Genomic DNA, 20,387 nt, shown 5'->3' with positions numbered 1-20,387 from the left:
CTTCTATAATGTTTCTGCAACTGAACAAAGGCATCATTAGAATAAAATCTGTGAGCATTTTAAAGGACGATTCTAAAATGATGAATGAGAATTTCCCTGTGGCAAAAAAGTAGTGACAGAGTAAGTATCGTCATGGGCCTTAAGTGTCTGAACAAGGTAATGAAATGAAAGATTTATGTTTCTCCCATTTGTAATATTGTTCAGAAGCTTATGGGTTTTTGCTACACTTACATATCAGGCAATGTCACATAATTAAACAAAGTCAACCCGACAAATTCCAAGAGCATTAAAACATGGTCATCTTAAAATCTCCTAGTTCTATTTTCAGTGAGAGCTCTAAATCCCTTTAGATACCGCTGAGAGCACAACCACTTTGACCCAGGTGTCTAACTTTTTGTCCAACAGCCTACATTTGAACTTTCTGTCCCATGTTCATGGTTTCATTTGGGAGCTGATATTTTTGACACATTTGCTGTGATGAAAATAGGCGAGTTCCGATAGGATGAAAATAGGCGAGTTCCGATAGGGGCACAAAAGTATAGACACAATAATGGATGGCACCTCTGTACAGGAAAACAGGGCTGGAATGTAATGCACACTTTCCTGGTGCACAGAATAATAGGAGGAAATCAGACTTGCCAAAGAAAAGGGTCAGATGCAGAAAATGAGCTTGACTGTTTTGGCTGTGTTAGAGAGAATAAATAACTTTTAGCAGCTAGAAAATTATCAAAGGGCAGCCTGAATATCCAGTGTTCTCCTATGAGCAGCAGGAAGCCGCCACCATTATGTCCAGGCAGACAGGAACAGACTATGGTATTTTGTTGCCTGCAATGTATTACTTTGCCAGTACAGAGTCCTGTTTTACACCAAACTCCTACAGTATACTTGGTATACTGATATAGCTTCCCAGCAGATTTATTAGGTCAGTTCTTTCTAATAGTATATCTGAAGAAGGAGATACTTTCTGACTTGGAGAAACAGCTGAAGAAGATATGAGAAGATGATCTGACAATGCCTGTTTCCTCAAAAATGGTGACCAACAGCAGATGAACTTGCACTCCATTTCTACATTTGATCCCATGGTTGTGCTTGGCTTATATTCTTCAAGCGAGTTTGTTTGAATCCATTTCCTCCACACTACCTGGAAGAACAGAAATCATATATCAAAACATTCTCCTGCACAGCTGTTCTCCTGCCTGTGAAGTCAGATGACCCACTCCAGACTTAAACTAGAAAGCACCAAATGTGAATGAAGTGAAACTAGATCCAAGCATAATCTTATGCCCTGAGTTTACACATCAGGGTAGATTCTGCTTATGGATTCTATGGATTATAGATTCTGCAAAGTCTGTGGGGAACGTATGTGAAGAGCTGCAGCAGCAATTTCAGGAAGAGCTCATTTGAACTGTATTTTGCTGCTAAATCCATAATTGAAGAACAGAAGAAGGATGCTCGGGCTGAAAAATAGTTGGCAGGTAATGTAAAGTGGTGAGCTCAGTATGCACTTGCAAGGATCCAAAACTCTCCATCTACTCTGTAAACAGGCAGTAAATGTACAGTGTCATTGATCAACAGCCAAGATATAAATCACCACTCAGATGTATGTGCCTATTGATTAAATTTATGTGATTCACTGCTAAGGTGCAACTCATTTCATGGAAGAAGCTGACTGTTTGCCAGGTTTGCAATGTACTTATTACACCTCCTGGATTGGAAATATCATCATTAGAAGGTATACATACACATATAAATATAGTTAAATTTGATCATGTAAGAAGGGATATCATATTTTACCACACACTATATCTTGGAGAAAACCTTAGACCTCGCCACTTACACTTGAGAATTGTATACTAGATAAGACTTTTTCTGAGATTACAGGCATTTTCTTGCTGAAATATATAAAAAACCTCTTGTGCTGCCATTAAGCATACACCTTTTCAACAGCTCTTTTACTTCTCTAGCAAGCATCCAACATTCATAAGTTGCTGCAAGCATTCTTGCCATGAAACAAAACTTTGAGGTCACAACCACTCACCAAAAGTTTCTTTATGTGCCTTTGGACAATTCTGATCTTGTGAGATTTTTTAACAATATGGCAACACTTGGGAGAGTGACACTGCAGCGGACCATATGAAAAGTGGTATCTGGAATAAATTTACAGCAATTCCATCATCAGCTGCATCAGCAGCAATTCTGGTACATAATTTAGATCTGTGGTTGCATTTCTTTTCCATGCACACAAGGTAAGTCCCAGAGAACTTTACAGCATTACCAAAAATGTCACTGCCTTGCATCAGCCTAAGTAGTCAACTCAATGTGGTTTGTGTGTGTGCATGATGATTATATCTTACATTTTCCGTTTAAGTTACTGAAGTCATGATTACTGGGGAAAAAAAAAAAAAAAAAAAAAAAAGCTTTGGATTATTCCACTCCACTATGTGAAAACCATGTGAAAACCATGATTGATGACATGGCTCCAAGGAATAAGCCTCAATGACATCTGCAGCACAGCTATGAGGTTACTAATAACCACAACCTGTGAATTGAGAAAGAAGCCCTTAAAAATGACTGCTGACAAACACAATGAAAGAGATTTATGGATTGCCTACTTCAAGGGTGCCCATCCCTTGTGGAGTGAATGGCTTGTCTCATTCATTATGTTACCGTGATTACTGTGACATGAAAATGGTATTCTGCTTTTTTTTTTTTTTTTTTTTTTTTTCCTCTTTCTTTTTAAGTCTATACTGAGTGAATATCAGGTACTCCCTTCCAGGGAAAATCATAAATATGAATCATGTAGACACAGAACATTCAGAGGTTTAAGCCCTTCATTCCCTTAATGTTTCAGGAAAACAGGATGTCTTCAGATCCCAACAAAAGGGATATCAGCTTATCAACAGCAGATTTTAGCAAGCCTATTATATGGCTATAAAGTCAAAGCCACTTTTAAATCCAATTATCTGCATTCTTACTGCCTTTATTCCTGCCAAGTTTTATACTAAATCATTGAGAGCTGATATCTCTAGTGTTAAATATCCTCAAACACTTCTCTTTGCACAGTGGCCAAGGTCTTCTCTCAAGTGTGTTGTTATGAAATACAGTCAGGAATAGACTTCAAGACCCTGGACTACATACAGACAAGGACAGAAGGGTAGTGCCTGTGCCACACAGGAAAAAGTAAATATATTAAGGATAGAAAAGGCACAGTGGGTCAAATATTTTAAAAGGAAGAAGTCCAGTTCACAGTCAAGGGTTATTCTCAGAACTATACAGGCCGTGTAACTGAGAAACCAGCACTGGCAGAACATCTTGCAGTCACCCCCAGCACCAACACTGTGACCTCCTGTTTGAATCTGGTGGATAGCCATAGAGCTGTGAAAACTAAAACTCAAAATAGATAAGTTTCTTACACAAGTCAAGGCTTCTCCAGTAATATCTCACTATCCAGTGAAGATGACAGGGAGACGATTGTTGAACCTGAACATCTAGCAATTCCTAAGGGATCTTCAACTAACACCAAAAGGAAAAGGACCTTGCCCACCTCTGAAGACCTTTTCTGTCTGTGTTCTTGGGCCAAGACAGAAGGTGTATGGAGGGAATAATAATGGAAAAGTGCTGTGTTCCTAATTTATGTGAAACCAGCAACCTTCGATACTACTGAAACACTAGGGATTTCAAGTAGCCAACTGACACATTGTAAGTCTCAGTTAATAAGTGATCCTGTCAAGTCAGCCCGGCTCTCTGTCTACCTGGGGATTTTGCACTGCCACTCATTTGTGTAGCAGTGTGTACCTGCAGTGCTCTGTATACTGTATATAACATAAGTAGCATATACATATGCATACATAAATACAGCTCTGAATAAAGGGATGTGGGGCTGCTGGTTGGCAGTAGGCTCAGAATGAACCAGCAGCGTGCCCTAGTAGCCAAGAGGGCAAATCACATTTTAGGATGTGTTAGACACAGCATAGCCAGCCAGTGAAGAGAAGTGATTTTCCCACTGTTTTTAGCATTGGCACTGGTTAACCTGGAATATTGTGCACAGTTCTGGGCTCCACCATATAGAAAGGATGTTAAGGTACTTGAAAGTGTCCAGAGGAGGGCAACAAAGCTGTCAAAAGGGCTGTGAGGCCTGTCCTGTGAGGGGAGGCTGAGGACGCTGGGTTGTCCAGTCTGGACAGAAGGAGGCTGAGAGGTGGCCTCACTGCTCCCTGCAGCTCCCTGAGGAGGGGAGGCACAGAGGAAGGTGCCGGGCTTTGCTCCCTGGTCACTGATGGCAGGATGCCTGGGATTGGCACAGAGCTGAGCCAGGGAAGGTTCAGACTGGGCTTTAGGAAACATTTCTTTACTATGACGGTGGTCAAACACTGCAACAGGCTTCACAAAGAGGTTGCTGATGCCCCGTGACATGGTACACGAGACATTTGGACAATAACACGCTCAGTAACATGCTTTAATTTTTGGTTAGCCCTGTAGCAGTCAGGCATTTGGACATGCTGATCTTTGAAGGTCCCTTCCTATTGACCTACTCTAATCTAGTCTAGATTTTCTATATAGCATACATATGTATACAACATTCATAACTGTACATCCTATGTGTTATATGGCTGAAGAGGTTGTTTGCCTTAGCAGAGTCAGTATGTGTGGCCAGAATACAAGAAGGAAATACCTTCATATACATATTTAAGCTAAAGAAGCTTATTCAGTTTTCATTTGCAAACACGGGTATCCTTCCTCTGGATTCTCCCTTTAGTTCCTGATGTTTGTTTTCCCAACTTCTGTCTAAAGATCATTTAGAGAGCATTTGTGAGTCAAACAATAGTCTACTTAGTTGCTAATCATCAAAGAGATAGCAAAGGGTTACAGAGAAGGTTCAAATATGTATCTGAACTGGTTGCAGAAAAAGAAATCTCAAGCTGCAAGTCAGTCATAACGGAATGAAGTAATTGAATTTCAACCTACCTCCCAGTGAGAGAGCTTGTAGATGTAAAATGTGACAAAATCATAAAAAATAAACTGCAAGCAACTGGAAGATGATGGTCTGCACTGTGGAAAGATAAGGAAATTAATATGTCTGGTGTACCCTGTGAAAAGATGGGTCTCACCTTGGGCTTTATTTTCAGAGCCTTCTTGTTGATGTAGACTGATTTTGGTCCATACCAGACTTTTCTTTTAGTGCCAGAGCCAATTAAGTGTGACTGTTTGTACTAAAAGTGATGAATGGGCAACACTGATATTTTACATTACTCAAAAGTCTGTGATTTTATTCATTTTGTGGGCCAGTATGGAGTCATTCCAACTGTAAGTATTTTCACAATAAATGCATATTTTCTTCATCACCATCTACATAGCAGCCATTGTACTGTAGTTTCATAAACGTTCTGTGAAAAAAAAAAATAGAGAAACTGCTAACCAAATTTACCTCACAAACTGATCACTCAGATATAAAGCAAAAGTAAATGAGTAATTGATCAGCCATTAAAAACAGGTTCACTGCTTAGAATATTATTATATCAGCATATGCCTACTGCACAAGTCAAAAGCTACTATGCACTTCCCTTCCTGCATTCATGGACCCAATGTCTCCAGTGTGTTTAGCAGTGCCAGCAGAAAATAACGCCATTACTGCATTGCTCATCTCCACCCATCAGTGGCAGCTTGCGAGGTCCAACTCTATAGGTAGAAAGCCAAGCCCATCTTAATCCATTACATATAAATTCATGAGTTGGTACTAACCCTGTTGGTGGACTTTTTAAACTGATGCTACAGATTCTTCTAGGAGCTGACCAGGCTGTGACCATACCCTGTGCTCCCAGAGCAGTGCCCTCCAGCAGAAGAGAGGTAACAAGCAAAGAGAGTGGAGAGAGGAGATAATGACTTGAGCAGACACCCCACTTTGCATAGGAAAATTCTGCCCACAGAGAGTGCCCGTTATCCCAACACTGCCACCAGTATTTGCATCTATATATTCCCCTATTTTTCTAAATAATAATAATAATAATAATAATAATAATAATAATAATAATAATAATAATAATAATATATCATTTATTCCTAAAACAATGCAGGTGTGCATACTTTCAGATGACAACTGATTCGCATACACAGAATCTTTTAAATTTAAAAGATCGTGAGCCTACAATAAAATTAGCATTTATCATATCAAGCATCTGAAAGAGCTGTTGTGATCACCTAAAGTCTTTATTTACTGAAACAGAACTCATGGCCATTTTGAAAATCATCCTAATGTCCTCAAAACTGTAGCCATTACATCCAGGGAAGCAATAATAGTGGTAATAGTAGTAGAAATAGTAACAGCAACAACTATAAATATAATTGTCATTGTAGTTAGTCATAGTCAGGGTAATAACCTGTTACAAAATAGAAAGTTAGGCCAGATATATATAATGTGGGTTTGGAGCTTTTTGACTTTTTTATTTTGCATTTTGTTTGCAACTGTCTATATAATTTCTATTCTGATCTTGACGGAAAAAAAAGGCATCAGATTCTTGAAGCATATTTTACTGCTGAGATCACCTAGAGCTCCTAAAATAAAAGTTTTAAATTGCTGTTGTTCTCATACTGCTTTCCATATGAATTCCCAATAGTAAGGTAGTAACTTTCTCCTCTTCACCAGCCAGCATTAGCTGATTCACAGAAGCAGAGAGCTTTTTTCAGTGGGATAATTACATAATCCTGTTCATTTGTATCCATTTTCATTAACAGAATACAAAAGAGCTCAGTGGAAAACTGGGTCTCCTGAGTTACCATTCACTCTTCTGGCAGATCATACTCCCCATCGGAAAGCCAAATTATTTTAATTTTAGACAAGGCAATAAAGAAGGGGGGAAATTAGAATGGTTTCAAATACCTGCTTTTAATAAATTTATTTTTTAATAAAGTTAAAGAGAACTTTGAAGTTGTAGTCAATTGAGCCTACTAAAACCTATCATTCATTAGCCACAGATTTACTTGAGGCCTTGACAGAGCTGTAGACCCCTCATCTGGTTAATCAAGCCCAGCATAGTTAATCCTAGTTATGTGATCTGGGAGTGGACTCCGTTCATGAATCTATCATCTGTTTTAAAGCCACTGCATCACAGGAACACACAGGCTGGGAAGGACCTCACGAGGTCTCTATTCCAGCCTTTTGCTCAAACCATGGTCAGCTCTGGGGTCAGAGCTGGGTGTTCTTTGGGTCATTATGTCCTTCAAGGATGGAGATGGAACAATCTCCCTTGACAGCCTTTTCCACTTCATGGCAGTCCTCAGGATGAAAAATCTTTTCTTTACATCCATCCAAACCTCTCCTGTTTTAGCTTATGCTCCTTTGTACTCCCATCATGCATCACTGAGAAGAGCCTGGCTTCTTCTCCTTCATAACCTCATAGGGACCTTCATAGGGACTAGGCTGCCAGTAGTCCCCCCACCAAAGCCTGAGGGTGATCAAGACCAGCTTCCCCCGCCTCTCCTCACAGACCAAGCACTCCAGCCCCAGCCATCTTGGTGCCCCTTTGCTGAACCCTTTTACTGGGGGATGCAAAACCACATGCAGCACTCCAGATCACAGAATGGCTCGGGTTGGAAGGAAACTCAAGCATGACCCAGTTCTAACCCCCCTACCGTAGGCAGGGACACCACCCACTAGATCAGGTTGCTCAGGCCCTCATCTAACCTGGCCTTGAACAAGTCCAGGGATAGGGCATCCACAGATTTTCTGGGCAACCTGTTCCAGTGCCTCACCACCCTCTGAGTGAAGAATTTCCTCTTCATCTCCAACCTGAATCTCCCCTCTTTTAGTTTAAAAGCATTCCCCCTTGTCTTGTTATTATCTGACTGAGCAAAGAGTTGCTCTCCATCTTTTTTATAAGTCCTTTTTATGTACTGAAAGGCTGCAATGAGGTCACCCCAGAGCATTCTCTACTGTAGGCTGAACAGCCCCAGCTCTCTCAGCCTTTCTTCGCAGAGAGGTGCTCCAGCCCTCTGATCAACTTCGTGGCCCTCACCTCCCTTGCCCTGCTGGGTGCACTCCTGCTAATATCAGCATTCAGCTGGCCATCTTTGCCACAGGGAGGTACTCCTTTTGCAGGTTACAGGGGCTCTGCCCAGCACACCATGCAGACCAGACCCACACTAACTCCAAACTAGCCTGCTCAGCTGTTCTGAAGGACAGAGCACACTGTGAGCTTGTTTTGTTTGCCAAGGAAGATGGTAAGATGCAGAAGAAATTAGACAAAATGGATCTCCATGCTGTAGTAGCTATATGATTTCTAGTACCTGCAATAGCTTGCTTAGAGTTAATTGGACAATATAGCATGAGATAATTGAAAGTGTGGCCATCTCCTTTTATGAGGAAAAAGAACAAGGTGTGACCATCTTAGCTGGAGTTGTGACAGTCTTTAGCCATTAAACACCAGGCTTAAAACAGCTACTAGAGATCTTTGAGTTAAAAATGTAGACTCCAGAATAAAACTTAGCCATCTACTTGGGTTCTTGAACATCCATGCTTTCAGCAACAGCCTCCTTGAACTGCCTGAGAGCATTAGTGCCTCAGGGGCACTGTCCCATTCAAAGCATAGTACCCAGCACATTGTACATCCTAGACAGAGACAGATGTAAATGTTGGCTTCTTCTTGATACTATAACTGAGAGTTACAAGCTTCCAATGGTAGTTACTGCCTTTCTGTCCTCAGTAAAAATTTCATTTGTCCTGTATTATAAATGTCTTTTTTTTTTTTCTCTCTCAAATATATATGCAAAATCCTATAAAGATTATAAAGTAAAAGCTGTACATGTGTCAGGCTGAAATGTAAAATGAGAAGCCAGGCAGTCAATTTTTCTAAGACTCTTAAGAAAGTAAGTATTACAATACTGAAAAATGGTTCCGTATAAAGCCAGCTTTATTGGGGGAAGGAGGCAGGATGGGAGAAAGGAGAATATATGATCCAGAGCTGTGAAACAGTTGGATGGAACAGAAAGATTATCTTGCCAGTAAATATTCAGAGCAGATTCTCAAATACCTTTCTGATATGCCTTGCATTTTATTTGAAAAAATATATGAGAGGCACTGTCTGTGTCATTATCTTGCAGGCGTACTGGTGGGTATGGTACATTAATGTTAAGTCATTTAGTCTATGTTCGCTTGGAGACAGGGCAATTTCGAATTTAGCACTGTAAAATCAGTCAGGTCTCATGGAGCTCCTCTAAGCTGTTCACGCATCTGAAGACCTGTCAGCTAGGGTCAGAGAAGTCAGTTTGGGCTGATATCCTGCATTCACTGTGTCTATTAATAGTTATTTAGGGGAATGATTATATCAGAGACAGAGATTCCTTCCTGGAAATACTCTCCAACATTCTTACAGCTGTTCTGTATGGATACTGCCTCCAGACCATCGTGCTTAACTATTACAGAGTTATACTCCTAAGCCTAGTTAAAACATATAATCCCAGGATGGATTTTAACACTTATTTTCTCTTGTGCTTCTCTGCCTTGTCCAGTTCTTTTCAGCATTCTAAATTGTTGTTTGTTTTTTTCTGTTTGTTTGTTTTCTTACATAATGAATAAAAGAGTAAACAACTGAAAAAATAACATATGTTTAAATGTGCCCTCATAGGGGGTAAACCTAGAGCAGTAAAATACTGCATCAACTCCCAACTTGGAGAGTATGGTGGAGTCCTGTCTCCTACATTCCATACCCCTAAGCAAGGGGCAGTCACTGTATCTATACATCCTGGTAATAGGAGCAGAGGAGATGCTGCTGAGACCCCTGAACTGAACACTAAGATGTGCATCCTGCCTGACGCAGGACCAGACAGAAGGGCACTGAGAAAGCTACCAAGGTGCAGGTATTGCAGCAGAGATGCAGTTGACAGTGTGGAAGGATGTACATGGATATTGTGAGTATTGTGAAGGCCACGATGGCCAGTCTTGTCAGGCTCTACATAGATCTACTGATCTACTGTGATCTACTGATCTACTGTGATCTACTGATCTATGTAGAGCCCGACAAGATCAGTAGATCTATGTAGATCATCCTGTGTCAGTAAACATAGAGAAACCAAAAATGCCCTTAGTTCTGTGCTCCCAGCGTGACCAGCAGGGCTAGGGAGGTGATCGTCCCCCTGTACTCAGCTCTGGTGAGGCCGCACCTCGAGTACTGTGTTCAGTTTTGGGCCCCTCGCTACAAGAAGGACATCGAGGTGCTTGAGCGGGTGCAGAGAAGGGCAACGAAGCTGGTGAGGGGCCTGGAGAACAAGTCCTACGAGGAGCGGCTGAGGGAGCTGGGCTTGTTCAGCCTGGAGAAGAGGAGGCTCAGGGGCGACCTTATTGCTCTCTACAGGTACCTTAAAGGAGGCTGTAGTGAGGTGGGGGTTGGCCTGTTCTCCCATGTGCCTGGTGACAGGACGAGGGGGAATGGGCTTAAGTTGAGCCAGGGGAGTTTTAGGTTAGATGTTAGGAAGAACTTCTTCACTGAAAGGGTTGTGAGGCGTTGGAACAGGCTGCCCAGGGAAGTGGTGGAGTCACCATCCCTGGAGGTCTTTAAAAGATGTTTAGATGTAGAGCTTAGGGATATGGTTTAGTGGGGACTGCTAGCGTTAGGTCAGAGGTTGGACTTGATGATCTTGAGGTCTCTTCCAACCTAGAAATTCTGTGATTCTGTGATTCTCCCACCAGAGAACATACCCACAGGAGCTGTCACACAGCAGATCTTTGACAACACACTTCCCATGTGCTAACCTGCACACCAGAGAGCACTCAGGAAGGATGGAGAACTGGGTGGGAACTCCTGAATGGCCACAGTGATTCTTAGCAGGAGCCTGGGTTAGCCCAGCTACCACAGCCCTTCCCTTTGGCTGCCCCCACTGCGATGCTATCTATCCCTGAGTACATTCCAGCAAGGTCATCAACTCCCAAATGTTTGGCAGCCAATCTCTCACCAACCCTGTGTTCCCCCATCTGGGTTTCACCTTGTGCCTGACCCTTATTCACTAAGAGGTGTGATAAAATCGACCCTATCTCATGTCTCAGGCTGGCAAGACAATCTGGCGCAGGTTTGTTTCTCTATGAAGACAGTCCCCAACAATCACTATCCACTCCTTCTCCACATTTCCTTCCCTTCCTGACCACTTGCACACACCAAGGGACATACCTGGCAGATTTCCCAACAGTTTCAAACTTGTGAATTATTGATCTGGCTTTGGCCGAGACATGTAAGCCATGTTCCCAACCACTTTTATATTATTCCTGTGTCAGTGTGCACAGATTTTAGCAACCTCAGGCTTATTGTAGCAAGGTTTATCCCCAAATACAACAGATTTCTTTCTCACGCATACACACACATGAAAAAAATCAGTTGTCTGCCACAGCCTTAATCTTGATCCATAGCTTCCTGGAGAAAGGATAATACGTCACCCCGAGCTCTAAAACTATAAATATGCAATCCCAGTGATCAAATGGAGGCTGAATTCTTACCAAGCTCTTCTTGATGGACACCTTATACATATACTGACCTCCTTCAACTGCACACCAGCAGCTCCTCTTAGTTTGCTTTTCATGAAATTACATGGTTCAAAGAGCAGTGATTCATCATTGTTACCCCTACCAGCAGTCAAGGATTACATAAGACTAATATTCTAAACCCTTTTTCTCAGAATGATACTTCATTCTGAAGTTCACCTAAATGTTTATCTCTGTATTTACACTGTTAAAACCTGATCCAAAAGGAAATTATTTTTCCTTGTTTCTTTATTTTCTTTTCACCTAAAGGCTTGAAACAATTTTATTGTGAAGCACGTCTCCAGCCCAAGTCATCTGGCTAGTATGCCAGGATACTGCTAATATGCCCCACCCAAAAAAATGATATATGTAGCAGTGAACAGATCTACCACTAGAAATAGCATAATCCTCTAACACCTCAAGGTCAAAAAGGTGTACAAGTACCACAAGCTTTCAGGCAGGTTTATCAGTTTTGTTTCATCAGAAATTATTTCATGCTGCTGCAATCTGTCATCAGGAAATGGCCTCTATAGATGCAATATCCAGCAGGTACCTAATAGAGAACGGGTAAATGATCTATGCTATCATTCATGTTATCATCATTATACAGAAGACATTTTTTTCCATTCTCATTGCTGTAACTTGCAAAACAAGCTGGGCTACATTTTGAATCTTTTGCTTTGCTGAAAAAACGCAAACTATTTTTCTTTCCTGTGTATGCACGTGTGGCTATTTATTACTGCTTCCTGTGCCCATCAGCAACAAAAATCTTGCTGTTTCATCAGTAAGAAAGCCTAAAACAATTTATAGATCATACCCTCCACTATGAGAAAAATGTGAATTATGTGGTCAATAGAGCCTGCAGCTACTTGCAACAGTAGCTTTCTCCCAAACAGTCTCTGGGATCTACACTTCCATTACCCCAAGATGACATTAATGCCATTCAATACTGACTGGTCTGCCTGATAAAGCTAAGCATAAACCCAGGCTCATGCAGAATGTGACTGACAGTTCTCAGAAGAAAGGCAAAAGACAGGAACACATATCACCTCCTTTGAAAGAGCTGAATTGGGTTGCCAGTTAAACATATATGAATTTTAATTTGGTTCTGTTTGATATACTGCATAGGATTTTACATCACCTCATTATAACCTGTATCACTTTCTCACGTTCCTGAATGTCTGTGATAGTTATCTGTCAAGTCACAGGAGCTGGTGTTCCTTTGCAGAGTATAAATAGTACATTGTAAGCAAGCAGCAAGCAATGCTTCCAAGGAAAGCAGCTTCACAAGGGAGTGAAGGAAGGAAGCAGGATAGAGAATGAACCTGAAGACTCAGGGTAGTGCATAGCAGGTGTTGCTCCATAATACCTCATGCTTTGCAAGAAGCATAAGTCTGAAGAAAAAAATGTTGTTTTGTTGATGTTTCTGTTTGTGTGGCACTGAATGTGAAAAACATTAACAGAGTTTTGGGGATCAGAAGAAGAATTTGGAGAATTCTACTTCAGCTTGATCCTACTTCAATCAAATTTGTGTGCTACAAATTTGCTTATTGACAGACTCCATCACATTCTAGACATCAGTATGAAAATTGAGGCTACAGGAACCAGTTACAGTTTAAGCTTTTGACACCAACATCAGGAGATGTTTTTCAGTGAATGTACAAATAACCAAAACATTTTTTGAACCAAGGCTGTGATCCAAATCAGAAGAAATTGTTGGTTTGGAAAACTCAAATAGGCAAGATTTTCTGAAACAAGAAGAAACTGCGTTGATAGGAATACTTTGCTTCAAATTGTAATTAATGTTGACATATTCCAATTTAAAAGTGCGCTCTTTTGAAATAGCATTTTTACCCTCTGTATTGACATACAAGTTCTGTAAAGGAGATTAGAAAGACCAAAAATGATCCAAACCAAAGTGAAATCTTTTCTGTCAAATTCCAAATCAATTATTCAAATGTTTTATGGTCTTTCATTTTATTAGATTTCTAATAATCTTAAAAAACTTGCCTTCTCCTTTTACCCTCTTCTTCAAAGACAACACCTTATCAAATTCATTCATTGTCTAACTAACTTGACACCATAAAGACATTAAAGATAACAGAATACTGTCCTAAAAATTTTGTGATAATAAACATGAAATGACTATGAAACACTGGCATTATCTTCAATTTGCCACAGGAGAGGAAAGTCCATTCACTCAGAACTACTGCTATAAACTGTCTGCCAATTCAAGCTGTTGTATTGTATCATCTACACACCTTCCCCATGCATTTTTTTTCACTTAGATTGAAATCTTGTGACCTTTGCAATTCCATTTCTCCTTTCCATTACTTGACTTGTTCATTCTCTCTCATGAGTAGACACCTGACATTACATATGGACTGCACACATACATTTAACTTGTATTTCTTCTTCCTTTTGCACAATCTTTGCTCTTGTTTGAAATCAAACAATTTTCATCTAAACCTCTCTGTGTCCTCCAAATACTTCCTTAAACCCAACCTTTTCTTATCTGGTTCTCTATTTATATACCTCTTGTTTACTTCATATCCAAATTCCCTGAACTGTCTTTCTTTCTAATAAAAAAGGCAGATTTGCTAGTCTTGGGCTTTGTTTCCCTTAATGGCAGATAATTCTCTTACCTGCTTTGTGCCATCTGTTGCTGCCTATTTGCAAGCAAATTAAAGTAGCACTGGCTGTATCATCATGGACAGATCACTGGAGACAGCTGTTCAGTGAGCAGCAGTGGTCAGAGAAGCAAATGAGGTGTGAGCCTTCAAAAGGAGGGAGCAGAGAATAACATTGCCTAGATTTCTGTAGATATTGAGCATGTATTGCTCCCACCGAACTTTCACAGAAGGAGCAGGGCTTTTCCATCTCCGCAAACCAGCAGCTGATGGAGCACCCTCCTGTGGATCCTGGGGTCCAGCTGTGCCCAGCCCTTCCTGCATGCCCATGCAGAGAGGGGACACAGGCACCCACAGGAGGTAAGAAACTCCCCACTCCATCTCTGTGTGTGGACAATTTCCAAGAGCTGCTTCAGGTGATTGTTTTGAAAACAGACACTTTCATAAGCAAAAGAGTGACAGAGAAATGTCCATAACAGGATAAGGAAAAAAGCTATTGTTCTCACAGAGACTAAGTGGATGCCTCACCCAAGAGAGGGGAACCTGGGGCCGGCATACACCATCCCTCTGGATAAATGTCATCTCTAAACTGAAGTCTCCCAATGTCATAACAGCTGTTATAATACTTGTCATAACACTTTTCCCATAGTGGGACTATACATATTCCAGCTTCCTAGAAACATTTTTTCAGCCACACATACCTCAGTCATCTTCCAGGTTTAGATCTCACGTACTTCAGCTCTTCTGTCCTCCTGCCCACAGTCTGGAAGTTATTCCCTAAAGCCAAATTTCAACAACTGCTGTCAGCACATGTCAAGACACACTAAGTTAAAATGGGACGAACTCCTCTTAAGGTTTAATTCATCAGGCTGGCATGTGTCAAGGGAAGCATGTCATGTTTACACATGGCTTTTTGTTATAAAGTATTACCTGTTATGTGATATGGTCATAAGTTACCTCCTAGTCTAAAAAGAGCCTGAGGAGAGGTAAAATAATTCCAAAAGAACATAATGATAATATTCCCACAAGGGAAAGGAGCAAGAATCTATCTGGTCTTAAAAACTTACCATTTTCATATTTGTTGTCACTTCCTATCAGAAGCAGATATTCCACTGTTTAAAGTAACAAGAGTGATAAAAAAGGTACCATGTAGTACCATGTAGTGTTGTCCCTGAAAGTCTGCAAACTGGTTTGCTTAACTTTGTCTGTCTGTTTGTTTGTTTTCTTCATAGGAAAAGCTATAATTTCAATATTACAAATAGTGGAATATTCTAAATATAATTAGTGATTTTGGCCCAGTTACATCAACTCATTTTTCAGGTTTCTTACTTAAGTGGTTGGGAGCAAGCAGATACCAGGCTTGAATACAGGACTCTGGTAGATCCTATCAGGAAGTATCACCTCAGATGTTCATTCGCATCATTTCTCAAACAGAAACACCTTCCTAAACTTCTAAGCAGACCATTGAAACATTTTCTGTAGGAATGATGGAGTAAATCACCACTGGCTGCCGGGTTTCTTCCTAGAGCAGATGGTCAGGGAGGGCCAACAAAAGGGCACACTGAGGATGGTGAAGCCAAGCCAGGGGTGAGAAGGTTGTGATTTGAATTAGCAGTTAATCACTGCCCACTTGTGGCAAAATGGCAGGGGCTTGGTTGGGCTGCAAGGAAAAAAAGATTGCAGGCAAACAGCAGATACTAGCTGTGACTTTATCAGGTCTCTAAGATTTGATGGTGAGATGATGGCATCACTCGTTTTCTCCTGTCAAGGTAGATGTCATTGCCAGAGGATTGAGAGAGATGGCTAGTTGGAAGACACCATGCTATGCAAAACATGCTTCTGCTGCAAAGCTTGAAACGGTGAAATACTTTGTGCAGCACCAGCACAGAAATTATCATGAAAATCCTGCTATGCAGCTGTATTTTATCCCTTATTTACAATGTAAACCTGAATACAGAACCTAAGTGAGATCTAAGTATGCTGATGAATAGCCTACAAACAAATATTGTTCAAGAAATGGTGGGTCCATATTTCTTACAGCCAGCACATAGAGGTGAATGTATATGAAAGACCTTTCCCTTTATATATGACTAAACCTAAAGCAATTTTAGCAGCTTAACATTAGGCTAGTCCTTTGAGATATGAGATAATCTTTGAGATAATCTGAGAGCTCTAAGAGTCAGGTTTGTGAAATATTAAAAAAAAAAAAAAAAAAAGAGAGAGAGAGAGAAAGAGAGAGAGAGATGAAATGTTTAACTGTTTATAAAAGGAGCAGCAATCACAGACTCACAGACTGATTTGTTGTTTTAAGACCTGCTTCATGGGATCCTGGTATTCTCAGCAGCGTACATCAAGGACCTTTCAGTTTAGAGGCTTGCAAAGCTAGAGACTGGGAAAATTCAAGGGCAAGGGCAAGATCAGTGATGGGAGGGGTACAGTATTATATCATTCCTCTGAAATATTACATCTGTTATGTGTAGCTGTACTCAGCAAGGGCAGCTTGGCTGGAATAGTTACTGTGCCTTTCATTCTCAAATGGGGATTTCAGTGCACTTTACAAGCAGTGAGTTAAACCTTGCTATTTTCCTCCTCATCTTGCAATAGGGAAACTAAGGAACAAAACAATTAGCTTATTTTCAAAGGTGTTGAGCACACCTGCTGCAGCTAGAGTTAATGGGACCTCTTCAAATTAGACTGTAAATTGTATGTCTGAAGTCATAACCTCCTGCTGTATTGGCAACAGAAATAGAAGCCAGAGCTCTTGTCCCCTAATTTTTGCTTTAGCCAGCAGTTTTCACCCTTGTAATGACAGATCTTTTTATTTTGCTAGAAAAATGGAAACATTTGGCTTGTGACACCATGTTAATAAATGATTCAGCCCCTCTTTGATCACATCCCTAGCTCCCCTTTGGCAGGAAAAGCAAAACATTCTTCACAACAGCACTTCCATGAGATGAGCCTGTAGAGTACACGTTTATTAGGGACAGTCCCTAAAAACGTTAGCCAGATAACATTACATTGTGCCCCCATTATATTTGCCTCATCTACTTTTTTGTCTCGTCTGTCAGCAATTAACAGCTAAGCCAAGTGTACTTTCTCCAACTCGATTCACAGTAAAACAGGTCTTTAAAAACCTACAGAGGAAATATGCAAGGTATTCATGCATTGCAGTGATAAATGTAGTGCAAATTAATTAGAAGATGATTTTACAGCTGTGGGGCCAGTTCTAGTCCCTACTATTGATATGGACTCCTGCTTCTGAGAAGTTTCACTGGAAAAAGAGAGGATTTGCAGTCTCTGTGGCATGAACTAACCATGCAGAACTTCTATTGATTTTGATGTGTGTGAACAGCAAGAAAGAGCTAGCTGCAGGAGTGTAAAACAAAAGCAAGTCATAAAGGGCTGATGTTTAGGGAACATATAAATTAGTTAAAGAACTCTAAGTCAAAATAATGATGAAAAATAATGGAATAAAATATCAGATAGTCAATATTCTGTAGGAATCACTGCAGCAGGAGCATTCGCATGAACTAGCATTTTATAATAACACAAGCTTGAATATTTGAAAATAATGAGCCATAATAATTGATCCCAGCTGTAATGAAAACATCACTTAGTATTTCTATTCCAGTCCTCTTTGGCACTGGTCTTGATTTGGGAGTGACAAAAAGAAGCTTTAGCATTAAACAGAAAGTGATGAACAACTGATGATCCATAGGCAATGCAATATCCATGTCATCGATATTTGGATTTGGTGCTTTTGTGATCATTACTGAGATCATTGGGTCCACATTCATTGTGTCCCTGAGACTGAAACTTGAGGACTGGAATCTGGACTTAAGGATGAAATGGATCCCAGTGGGAGAGGGAAAGATTCCAGTCCTTGCCAATGAGAAATGTTATTGCCAGACTTCAGCTGGAAAAGAACCAGAATGATGATGCCAGACTGAGGAAGATGCAGAGCCACAACTAATCTTCAGTGGAATATTTCTGATCTGCTTCAGGAAAGTTAAAGACTAGCACAGAATTCACAGGACTCAACTTCTATGTGAATACAAATCTCCCCAGTTTTTTTAAGAAATAAAATATCAATTGTTTTTTCTTTTCTGGAATAATCTAACTTTTCAGATATAGATGACAGAAATACTACCAATTAGAGTGCAGATTTTTTGCACATTTTTTTCTACCAACTACTAACTGAAAAAAAAAATGGCTTTGGCAAGTAATGAGGACACTGTAGGAAAACTGGCTATAGAAAATTAACTCAGGATGAGTGATCTGGAATCAATTTAGTCTAAACAAAATGAAATAATAAACAAAGGTTAATTTTTAATGGGGATTCTTTAGTTCAAAAGAGGAGACTTTGATAAAAGAAGATAAAATGTAAGGCTGGATGGATGAGAGACTTTGGGATTTGAATGGAGGAGGAATGTGGAATTTTAATAGGTTATACGTTTTTTTAAAAAGCTATCCAGAACTTGAATCTTGAGCAAGGCAAACAGTAGGGAACTGTTCCATATTTGTATACATTAAAAGGATATCAATAGGAACAGAAACAATAAACCTATTTAAAAAAAAAAAAAAATGCTGGTCAGTAAAGGAAGCTAAATACTGGAAAATGGGAAACAGGGATACAGGGATATAAAGTGAGAATTTCCCAAAGGCCAGATGACTTAGAGACACATTAAAGGACACTAAACACAAAGAAGTAATGAAGAAAAGCAAATGCAGTCCCTCAAACACTGTTCTTACACAAAGCATTTCTCGTAGATATATGGAAGTGATTAAGCTATGTTACTAGAAATTAGTAAAGCTTTATCTAGAATTCTGCACACAGCTCTTATTCCTAGTTCAAACCAGTTCCACAACAGGTAAGCAAAGATGAAGTTGGTGGGATGATCTTAGAAAAGGCTAATAAAGTTGGACTTGCCAACAGCTGAGTGAGGATCCAAGCTGCAAACTTTAAAACAAAAAAAAGGACAAAACTAGTCAAAGGAATAAATAGTGCCCATAAATAAACTTACACTGGAAAAGTGGAGACAGTTTCTAGTTGCAAGCAGAAAAGCTGAGAACAGCTTTCTTGCAGAAGTACTGAGGCATGAAATGTGGTGTTTATGACAGTGATTATGTCACTTTTAAAATAAAAAAGTCAAAACCATACAATGAGAAGATGAAGAAGTGTCCTCTAGTTTCTCTGTTCTTGACTTCCTTGGCGTTCCTGATACTCTACAGTTTTTCTGTGATTCTGCTTTGCACCTATCCTTATCATTTCTTTACCATGGGACAAACTGAGAAAAAGACATGCCATTTTAATATACTGTATAACTAGCCTAGAAATAGATTTCTTTGATGCTATAAGGCCAAGAACTTCTCAAGGGTCAGAAAAATAAACATTTATAAAGATAATGAGCACAGTCAGTGCTGCTGTAAAGAAACAGGGGAGGGGGAAATGGAATATTAAAAAAAAAAATAAAATAGGTTGAATACCAACCTTCTTGCTTAGGTTCACAAGCCATCTACTAATTACTCATTATGGCAATTTATTTTGTTATTATCTAGCATTTCTTGCATCTTCTCCAGAAGCAGCTAGCCCTAGCCATTTCTAGCAAAAGGGTACCAGTTTTAGATAATTCAGTGAGTGACTTAGTAGGGCACATTTTATGCAGTTTTTCCATCATCTTTGTTTAGAAGGAGAAGAGCTGAGATTCATTATCAGTCACATAATTACAGGGAAGTGGTTCTGGCAATCAGTAGTGAAGATGGTAGAGAAATAGTAACAAACAAATAAAACAAGCTAGATTTTCCTATAAGAATTTTTTTGTTTGGGTTGGTTTGGGTTGTTTTATTTTGTTTTGTTTTGTTTTTAGACTGTTTTTGTTGTTGGCTGTTTTTTGTGTTTTTTTGTTTGTTTGTTTGTTTGTTTTGTTTTGATTTGTTGGTTTTGTTCCATTTTTTTCATCATTTGTACCTGCAAGAATGAGAATAACACTCTTGTGCAGTAATAAAAACAGGCTTAAGTTCCCTTGCTGCACAGATATAATTATTAGTAGCTATGCAAGACATAAAGCAGTGAAGAATGAGTATTGCAGCTTCAGGTGAAAAACACAGCTACCTGCAGAGAAAAATCCCCCAAAACAACCATGAACACTCTTTTCTCCATACACTTCTGGAACTGCAACAGTAGCCATGAATGTGAGCCAAAATTAATTACTTAGTAAACTAAGTAGAATAAAGGTAATGTTAACTTGACACCTGTG

At 39.9% G+C, this 20,387-nt stretch overlaps 1 protein-coding gene across 3 annotated transcripts in view; it reads right to left on the bottom strand.

The window, feature by feature from the left end:
- Positions 1-515: 515 nt before the first annotated feature.
- LOC311433862 (uncharacterized protein) overlaps positions 516-20,387 on the bottom strand; it is a 443,722-nt gene continuing 423,850 nt past the window's right edge. For 2 of the 3 annotated variants that reach the window (XR_014690994.1, XR_014690995.1), the window contains exons 7-8: positions 14,832-14,907; positions 516-1,141 (exon numbers count right to left, since the gene is read on the bottom strand). Coding sequence is in view for 1 of the 3 variants with exons in the window: in XM_084513514.1 (XP_084369640.1) it covers positions 1,138-1,141 (4 nt within the window). In the remaining 2 variants the exon portion in view is untranslated. The remainder of the gene's footprint in view (positions 1,142-14,831; positions 14,908-20,387) is intronic. The other variant, XM_084513514.1, reaches the window with a different exon arrangement.

This window comes from Aythya ferina, assembly GCF_964211825.1.
Source record: "Aythya ferina genome assembly, chromosome: 3".
Lineage (NCBI taxonomy): Eukaryota > Metazoa > Chordata > Aves > Anseriformes > Anatidae > Aythya > Aythya ferina.
The sequence above is the reverse complement of the archived record's forward strand: the minus strand, read 5'-3'. Positions and strand labels throughout refer to the sequence as shown.